Source organism: Dioscorea cayenensis, chromosome 11 (genome assembly GCF_009730915.1).
Source record: "Dioscorea cayenensis subsp. rotundata cultivar TDr96_F1 chromosome 11, TDr96_F1_v2_PseudoChromosome.rev07_lg8_w22 25.fasta, whole genome shotgun sequence".
In the NCBI taxonomy this organism is placed as follows: domain Eukaryota; kingdom Viridiplantae; phylum Streptophyta; class Magnoliopsida; order Dioscoreales; family Dioscoreaceae; genus Dioscorea; species Dioscorea cayenensis.
In genome coordinates, this window is record NC_052481.1 from 905057 (window position 1) to 915685 (window position 10629).

At 31.3% G+C, this 10629-nt stretch overlaps 1 protein-coding gene across 1 annotated transcript; it reads right to left on the minus strand.

Moving 5' to 3' along the window:
- Window positions 1–1964: 1964 nt before the first annotated feature.
- Window positions 1965–6308, minus strand: LOC120272373 (flavone 3'-O-methyltransferase 1-like). The gene is made up of 3 exons (XM_039279196.1): window positions 5545–6308; window positions 2899–2963; window positions 1965–2377 (listed from the first exon to the last, which is right to left on the minus strand). Exons 1-3 carry the CDS (start codon window positions 6272–6274, stop codon window positions 2081–2083), a joined length of 1092 nt encoding a protein of 363 aa, XP_039135130.1. The 5' UTR covers window positions 6275–6308; the 3' UTR covers window positions 1965–2080.
- Between the last annotated feature and the right edge of the window lie 4321 nt (window positions 6309–10629).

Below are 10629 nucleotides of genomic sequence, written 5' to 3' on the forward strand. Positions count from 1 at the left end.
TTTATTTAATAAACGCCGGTACATTAAATATATATTTTCCACATGTTAAATTCTCAAAGTCCATTAATTACTTTACCGGCGTTTATTTATTTACACGCCACTAAATAAACACACGTGGCGGCGCCTATTAATATAAACGCCGCTACGAAAAATTATATTTTTGAATTTTAATTCATCCTAATTTCCCGAAATAATTTGGCGGCGTGTATTTGAATAAACGCCTCTATAATACCGGTGCTTTTTAAAATAAACGCCGCTAATGTAAATCTTTTTCCAAGCGAAAATTATGTAAACCCCAGAAAGAATATGGCGGCGTTCATTTATAATAAACGCCGCTAAAGTAAAAATAGTGGCGGGGTTTTTTGAAAGCGCCACTAATTAAACGCCGCAGAAGCCCTACTTTGGTGTAGTGAAACCACACCATGGGACTAACAAGTGGTATCATAGCCTAGGTTACCGTGTTCGCTTTGGTTTCAAATTAAGTCGGCAAGGTCCTAACAAGTTCCATTGATGGTCAGAAAAGAAAAAGCTTCCGTTACATGACCACCGTTGCTCGATGGACCAAATTATCCATACTGGAAGGCATGTATGAAGGCTTTCATCAAATCTCTTGATAAGAGTGCATGGGCAGATGTGGAAGAAGGATGGTCTCTCCCGATTGAAGTTGATGAAAACATGAATGAGACCATGAAGATAAAGAGCAACTAGAGTCCTGGAGATATGCTCAAAGCAAATGCTAATGTGAAAACACTCAATGCTATTTTTGGAGGAGTATATGAGAACCAGTTCAAATATATTGCAACATGTGAGTGTGCCAAGAATGCTTGGGACATTCTACAAAGAATTCATGAAGGTACAAACTTGGTGAAAATCTCCAAGCTCCAGATGTTGTCAACTAGATTTGAGAATCTCAAGATGAGAGAAGAATAGACTATCACCATATTCAACAAAGAAGTCGATGGACATAGCAAATCAAGTATTTCAACTTGGTAAGAAGTATCTCGATAAAAAAACTTGTTCGGAAAAACTCTCAAGTCTCTTCCAAGAAGATTTGATGATAAAGTTGCTGTAATAGAAAAAGCAAGGGACATCACAACTATGAGACTTGATGAGTTGATGGGATCTCTACAAGCCTATGAGATGAATCTGAATCCAAACAGAAGAGAAGAAGATATAGCTTTGAAAGTCTGAAAGCAACAAGGCCGACAGAGTTGCAATAGACTGCTAGATCAAGACAAAAAGAAGATGATGAAATTACCCGGTCTCGACCAGGGGAGCTATACAAGTATTTCGAGACAAAGTAAAAGATGTAACCAGCTATCATACTTCTTTTCCAGCCGTGATAAAGAAAGTCAAGATTTTCGAAAATTTCAATACAGTTGCAAGTCCAGTTACAACCTCAGAAACAACACCATCCGTTGTGGTCGCCCCGGGGGGAATTAGTTAAATTTTATCAATTTGCATATCAAAATAAATATTATACTTATATATTTAATGATTTAATTAAGAATAATATTAAAATTTTATTTATTTTAATTTTAACTTTTTAATAAATATTATACGGATCTCTTGATTCTTGGGAATAAAGGATGTGTTTTAGAAATTTTAGTTTATAAATGTCTTTAGGAATTTTAATTGTTTGTTTGCAACTTTACTTTCATAAATATATTGAACAAAAAGAAGAAAAAAAAATATGGCGCGGGATGAAGAAAAACAGAAAAACCGAGGTAGCGATTGTGGTATTTAGAATACCACCATTTGGGTATGGCGGGGCTAGGTGAGGTGCAAACACTGCTCCTCGGCCCGTCTCATTCTATTACAATCTAAATCACAAACTCAAATTAAGATTCAATAAAAGCATTGATAGACAAAATATAATAACTATTTATTTATAAAGTAAACCAACAAGTCAAAAACACCGGCTAAACTAAAATAAGGTTTCAGACTCAACAAAGACATGGACAGACAAAATATAAAAACTATTTTATTCATAGAGTAAATCAATAAGCCAAACACCGGCTAAACTAAAATAAGATTTAAGACTCAACAAAGACATAGACAGGCATAATATAAAAACTATTTATTTATAGAGTTCAATAAGCCAAAGACCGGTTAAACTGAACTTAGGTTTGATTGAAGAAAAACCAATCTGTTTGGCCATTGATTCAAACTCTTGTGCAGTTCTTTCTTTACCGCCAGGATTAAATGCTAACATGGCCATATCCAAACTAGACAAATATTGTGTTATATTTGTGTTATCAGGAGTCGTCGGACGTATGTATTCTACCGATATCAATTTTCCATTTTTAGGCAGAGTTTTCCAGCAATTTTTCAGTATTTTAAGTCCATCCTCATCACTCCAATCATGTAGAACACACTGAAAAATTCAACACATTATTAATATTTATTTATATTAATAATAAAGAACATAAACTTACTTGGTTAATTAAATATACATGTTAAATAATTTAATGTATACAAGATACAAAAGATAAGGGTTTTCCATACACTTCCAAGCTCAAATTATTACTAATGTTTGTTTGTTAACATATTATTATACAGAAATACTAATTCAAGCAAGTTTTAAATCAAAACATGTACAAATATTCTGATAGATTTCATAATTTATAGAACAAGAACATTAATTAATATTATTTTACAAATTAATTGAAATTAGTCTTGTTTTTACTAATCATATAACATAATCTTGTTTTCAGTTTTTTTTTAATTTATATATTTATTATTATAACAGTGCATAGTTGTAAATTAATATTAATATACCCAGTCAGAAATATCCATATTCCTATAAAATACTTAAATACATATATGTATCCATGTACCCATGTGATATTTTCTTTTTCTTTTATGATGCAGAAACAAAGAGAAAGAGAGCCACACCTTCATCAAAATGGCATCTCCCTTTGGAATACTATTAAACATATCTCCACCAACGTGCTCCACACCTTTGTCAAAACACATAACAAACAAAAACCATTTAAAACTTTTTTTTTCACAATGCAAACAAATCACCTTAAATATATACAGTTTTTATTAGTACACCTCAACTATGTATTAAAAAGGATTTGACCTCTTACATTAAAATCAAGTGCCTTAAAACATTTAAAATAGATTCCTACAAAATTTTATATATCCAATAAATCTCTATTTTTCAAACAAAATGTTGAAGGCATCCATATATAATTTTTTAAAATTAGTATTTTACTCTTACATAATTTTATTTAAAATTTTCATCCACTCTTTCGAGTGACAAGTTCACCCTCATTTTGGGAGCCTGCTCAACCATCCTTCACTTCTCTAGTGGATTTTTCAAAACCAAACAGTTTCATTAAACCACTAAATTAAAGAGACCATTTGGGGTCACCCCAACCTTAATAAACCATTATGGGATTGCACAAACTCATCAAAACCTGATTAAGGTGAGCTCGGGTGAAATAGTGAAGAAGATAAGTAAGAATTAAATTATAATTTCAAAATAATTATTTAATAAAAAATAAATTACGAGGGTCCTATACGAGGTCCAGGACTTCTAGCTAGGCGTTTCTAAGTCCATTCTCATATTTTTACCACAAGTTGTAATTTCACTATTTATTCAAAAAGTCAAAGAGATGCATGTGTCTAAACATTCAATTGATATATACAGATAAATATTTGCTTCATGGGATTGTACAAAACAAACTTAAAGATTCGGGGAAAAAAACTTGAAAGCATTAATAACACACACTCGCCCACACGCTCATATATATAATAAATATTAAAAAGATAATTAATCTATTGGTAACGGAATCTTTTTTAAGGGCCATTTAATAAAATGATCCTCCTTTTTTTTAATTAAACCAAATGGCCCTAGGGCCATTTTAATTGTCAAAACGGCCCTAGGACCATCACATCACCCACATGGGTGATGTGATATACTCGACCCAGGTGGTGAGTCGGTACCGGTCAGTACGATGGTACATGGCATTTTTTAAAAATCCCTCATTTTAACCTCGAATTGTTTTAATCGATAAGTTGAGCTTTATTTCGAGTTTTTCGATCAAAATTTTTTTAAAAATTTATTAAACTTTTAAATAATTTTTTAAAAAAATATAAGTGTGTTTTTTTAATTTAAATCCCTTATTTCTTTTATAATTAACAAATTATCTTTTCCTTTTGATTATTTAACCCAAATTTTATTTAAAAAAAATATGTATTTTTTTAATTTATTAAAAAAAATTAATTTTAAAGAATATATTTGAATATGAAAACACAAATTTTAAAATTTTAACTTTTAAAATTATTAAACCTTTAATGAAACAACTTTTTAAGCAATATATAAGTGTGGTTTTTATTTGTATTATAATTAACAAAAACTCTTTGATTACTTAACCCAAATTTTGCTTAAAAAAATAATGTAATTTTTTTAATTTATTAAAAAATTAATTTAAATAATATATTTGAATATGAAAACACAAATTTATTTTTTAATTAAATCGTTAAATCCAAATTTTGCTTAAAAAAATAATGTAATTTTTTAAATTTATTAAAAAATTAATTTAAACACATTGGATTCTTCATACACCTAATTATAAAGGGTTTTGCTTAGATTACACCCTTTCCATTATCTAAGCAAAACCCTTTATAATTAGGTGTATGAAGAATCCAATGTATTTAAATTAATTTTTTAATAAATTAAAAAAATTTCATTATTTTTTTAAGCAAAATTTGGGTTAAGTAATCAAAGAGTTTTTATTAATTATAATACAAATAAAAAGCCACACTTATATATTGCTTAAAAAGTTGTTTCATTAAAGATTTAATAATTTTAAAAGTTAAAATTTTAAAATTTGTGTTTTCATATTCAAATATATTCTTTAAAATTAATTTTTTTAACAAATTAAAAAAATACATATTTTTTCAAATAAAATTTGGGTTAAATAATCAAAGGGAAAAGATAATTTGTTAATTATAAAAGAAATAAGGGATTTAAATTAAAAAACACACTTATATATTTTTAAAAAAATTATTTAAAAGTTTAATAAATTTTAAAATTTTAATAATTTTTTTTAAAAAAATTTTGGTCAAAAAAACCCAAGAATAACCCAACTTATTGATTAGAAAACAATTCAGGGGTTAAAATGAAAAAAAATCAGGATTTTTTATTTAAAAATGCAACATCAGTAGCTCGGGTCAAGATATCATATTACCGCATGGGTGATGTGATGGTCCCAATGCTTATTTTGATAATTAAAATGGCCCTAGGGCCATTTGGTTTAATTAAAAAAAAAAAAAGGGTCATTTTATTAAATGGTCCAACTAATGTTGAATGTCTATAGCCTTCTAATATAGGGGGAGTCAACTCAAGTAAAGTGAGAATAGATGAATAGATTAACTTTCCATGTACATATCCTTTAATATTGGTAACAAATATAATAAAAGATAATAATTAAGAATATATATATATACACATTATATGTAATTAAAACAAACATGAAACTGAATAGATATATATGTATATATATATATCAGGGAGGGAGAGAGAAATACCAGGAATAAGTGGGGCTTCAGAGATAACATGAGGGAGATCAAAATTAATATGCTTATGCTTAGCAACAACCTGAGCAAGAGTATTACCAACACCACCACCAACATCAACAAGCACCTTCACATCATCAAACCCTCTATACTTCTCCAGAATCCTCTTCATTATGATGCCTGAATGGTTCTTCATGGCTTCATTGAAGACCTTGTTGAACCTTGGATCAGTGCCATGGTACTCAAACGAAGTCATGCCGTGAGCCATGTTGAAGGGTATCCCTCCATTAAGGACAGCATCCTTAAGATAGTCCCAGCTTTCCATTAGGACCTTGTCTTGGTTCATCAGGCCTAGAGTGGATAGAGTGAAACCATCTTCGTTTTGGGCGAGGTATTTGACGGCGGGGGCGGCGGCGTAGAGGTGGGTGGTGGCGCCGGAGATGGGGTCGGTGGAGAGAGAGCAGGTGAAGATGGAGTAGCTGGATAGGAGACGGAGGATGCGGTCAAGCATGATTGGGGTTGAAGGAGTGGAGGAAGGGAGGAGGGTGGTGATTTCGGTGGCTGAGATGGGGTTGGGTGAGGCGGCGGAGATGATGTTGAAGAGGTTGAGTTCGAAGGCTGTTTTGAAGGTCATGGGGAGGATGTAGGAGTTGACGAGCTGCAGGGCTTGGAGCAATGCATGCTCGTCGGTACCTTCAGAGACGGTGTTGTTGACGATGGCATCACTGGAAAAGGAGGCCATGATGGTGATGATGGCGGAGGTGGAGATGATGGTGGTGGTGGTGGAGGGAGTGAAGAGATGAAGGGTTGATTTATAATGGGAGGGTTGTGAGTGAAGAGAGGAGAAAGTCTTATGCAAAGCAAAAACACATGGGTTGAGTTTGATTATTCCATCCCTAGACCATTTAATTTGTTATATTTATTAAACTTTCCACAAAATAACAGTAAGAGAATGTTAAAATACTCCTGAGATTTACATACTATTCAAATAATATGATGTAACGTTCTGTATTAAGATAACCATGCAATGGAGGAATGTCGTGAGCTCTGACCCTATCTGCATGAGACAATGAAGACCTTTCTAAACACGCAAGTGTAACAGAAGACATGTGGCATATATGAGAGAAGCAAATACACATTACAAGGGGTTTGTTGGGTCAAGGTGTAAGCATAAAAAAAGACTAGAGGTAGGCAAGAAGTCAAGCGTGGCTGGCTGCTCGCTCTTGGAGGAAACCAGAAGGTTTAGCAAGGCGTCTAGATCGGGTTGGCCGTGGACAAGCTGCTGTGAGCAGAGGTGGGAACGGGCCAATTAACCGGGTCAAGCGGGTCAGACCTGACGGCTCCAGTTCATCAGTAGCTAGACTCGGAATCAGTTTTTTTGACCCACCGGATCCAGTTCATCAATAGCCGGACTTGGAACCGGTCTGTGCTTCAGAAAAGACCCGCCAGGCTAGGTTGACCCGGCTGAACCCCAAGTCCGGTTCACTCATAGAATGAACCGGACCCGGCCCGGTTATCACAGACTCGTCAGGTCGGGCCAGGCCCATTTGGCCCGACAGATTTTTACAATTATTATTATTATTATTATTATTATTATTATTATTATTATTATTATTATCTTAAATAATACTTTATTATTAAATTGAAATTTTTTTTTTTAAGTCAAAGTTGTTAAACTTTCAAAAAGTCAAATCACCTATGAGGGATTATCACATTAACCAATTGGCCTACAAATCTTTCTTGTCTTTGTATAATACTATGTTTGGATTGAGGGCCGGCGAGGGAAAGTAAAGTGAAGATTTTGGGGGGTCAGAGTCGGCCCTTCCCTCATTTGGATAAATGTTTTTAATTTAATGAAGGGAAAGGAATGGTTAACTCTGACCCTCCGAAAACCTCTTATTCCTGGTCTCCGGATTTGGGGTACCAGGGAAGGGAGAACCTCGTAAAGATTTTAAAATTTTTAAAAGACCTCATTACCCTTAATTTTTTAAATTAATTATATAACACAACTTCGTAAGTAATTTTTTCTTTAATAATAAAAGTATAATTGGTAAATCATATTATTATATATCCTTTCCTTTCCTTTCCTTTCCGTTATTAAACAAGGTTTATTAGAGAACTCTCCTTTTCTTTCTCTCCATAAAATTTGTCTATCCAAACGTGAGTCAGTGGTGGATCCAGGATTTCTACACTATGGGGTCCATATATGTATATCAATGGTTTTTTTCGTGCAAATAATTAATTGTATAATAATCATATCTATTATTCGATTAAATAGAAATTTGTGTTCATGTTTTGAAAAATAATATTAAAATAATACTAAACTACATATTTTTATAAATAGAAGTCATAATTAATAGACAAGAAGATAAAATTGTAGAATTGAACCATGTCAATATATTGCAACAAAAAAAACCATTAATTAATAGCATGAATAACTAGATAAAAACACACATATATATAGACTATGCCCTATAGATGAAAATTGAGAAGAAAGATGTTAGATGCGACAGATGCCAATTGTTTGGAAAATAGAGGTGCTGGTGGTTAAAACTAGGGCATACTAATAATTAAGCTTTTGAGAGAGTAAAAAAAGTTGAAAAAAAAAATAATAAATAATAAAATCATTAAAATACTCACTTAAAAATTAAAATGGGGTCCACACAGAATTATTATGGGTCTAATTGATGCCATATATGATATATACATACATATTAGTATATAAGGTAATTTTTTTTAAAAAAAAAGTGAGGATCATGGACCCCACTTCTCTTAATGTAGATCTGCCTATAATGAGAGTTGAACCCGTCCTTTCCTTTCCCTCACTTTCCCTCCCCTTACCTCCCCTTACTTTCCCTTCGACTTTTGAATCCAAATACTATGTAAAACATAAATAAATATAAAGAAGTTGCAAAATATTTTTTTTAAATTTAATCCCAAACAACAAAAAATTTAAAATAATTTAAAATAACTTAAAAATTTTGGGACATATCAAAAAAATTTTAAAAAGGATAAAAAAAAGTTACATTTGAATTTGTTTATCTATCAAATTAAATTATTAGAACACTTTTTTAAGTGCAAAAAAAATTAAATTTCAAGTAGTAATTTTATTTTAAATTGAAGTTATCATCAACTTATTTATTATTCATTACAATTAGGTTGGATCTCAGATTTCACTTTGGTCTCGAACTATAGGGTTATTATTATTGTTATTGTTGTTGTTGTTGTGCTCATTATGTTGTCATTGAAAAAAGTTACTAATCAAAATAATATGGTGTTAACCATTATTCAAAGATTTTTTTTTTACTAATATATTTTTTTTATAAATTGATATACATAATTTAAAAACAATTTTTATTTTATTTTATTTTTTATTTCATAAATTGAAACAAAATAATCTAATATATATGTGACAAATAAGAGTGCCCCTATTTAATATAATTTAAGAGTGTATATGTGTAAGGACTTAGTGCTTATGAGCCAAAAGGCGATTAACAAAATAATTATTTTTAAAAAAATATTTATGAAAATTTATTGTTTGGTACTTTGATATTTTACAAATTGATTTATATATTTTTTTAATTTATTATTTGATCTCTTATTTTTTATAAATTAAATATATATATAGTAAAAAAAATAATTTTAAAAAATATTTGTGAAAGTGTAATCCCATAGTTTAAGTTGTCTCCCAATAAAATATCCTACATCTATTTATATATAGTCTTTTCCAATAATATATTAGTAATAAATTGTAGCGGTTAGGTTTTTGCTCGTGGTTTTGACCTGGTCAACCCGTCTGGTCACGGGTTCAGAAACCCCTGACCTGGGCCCGCTATAGTGTGGGCCGGTTACAGGTTACCGGCTGGCTCACAGGGTCAGCTGACCCGACAGATTTTCTCAAGCTGGTTGCGAACGAGCCGGGCCACCGTGCCCCCCTCTAGCTGAGAGTTTGCTATCTTCCTTTCACAATTTCCTTTTATTTAATCACTTTGTGTAGGGTTTCTATAATGGGAAAAATATTATGGTTTTTATGATGTTATAGTTGTTGTTGTTCTTGATCTTATTATGGTTGTTATGTTTTGGTGGTAGTATTGTTATTTGGTTCTTTGAGATTCCCATTGTGATATTGACTTTCTTTTTATTGTGTTTGGAATGAGCTTGTTTTAACGGACTAACGTTTGAAGCTAGGTCCGTTATACATGATATGGAAATTTCACTTCTGAATTGGAATTTCTTCCTCTCATTAATATGCACTCTCTCTTTAGATAAACTACGTTAAATAAAATAGATAAAATTGAAAAAAAATCATAATTAATACTTATAGAATTTTTAAAAAATTTAACTAATTTTAAAAAAAATTTAAGAAACACATAGTTTTGATTAAGTCAAGCATATATCTGTATATTATAAAAATCTGGTTAGTAGAGAATTTTTTTAATATAAATTTATATTATTTTAATTTAAGTTAAAATTAATCAAATTAAGATTCCCGAGAGAATCATATCCCTTTAACGACTCTCAATATTTTATCTAGACAAGTTTATAATTTGTGGCTCCTAAAAAACTAGTAGGTCAAGGACAAAAAAAAATTATATTTTAAACTTAATGTTTTAATGTTTTGGTTAATAACACCTACTTATTAATAAAAGTAATGCTATTTACATAGGCGGAGCCAGAAATTGCAGGGGGAGTGGGGCAGCAACAAATTTAAGGCATCAGATTCAACAGCATCAGAGTGAAAAGAGTACCTAATTTAGGGATGAAAGTGCTTATAATTCCAATCATATTATGAACAGACTAATATGTAACAAAAACAAGCACCTACCTCAGCTTTAAAATCCTTTGGGCACTCATCCTTGGCATTCTAAACTGTGTCAATCTCCTCACCGTTGAATACGGCATTGTACATCTATTTAAATAGGCGAATTATCTTCCTGGAATCATTTCAAAATCAATAATTTTCAATTAAAAACATACACCAAAGATCATTCCTTCCAATAAAGTATAAGGGGGAGGTCATGGGTTCAAATCCCTCCCCCGACAGTACTGTTCACCGTACTGTTTATATACTGTTCACCCGGGATTCTTATATTATTC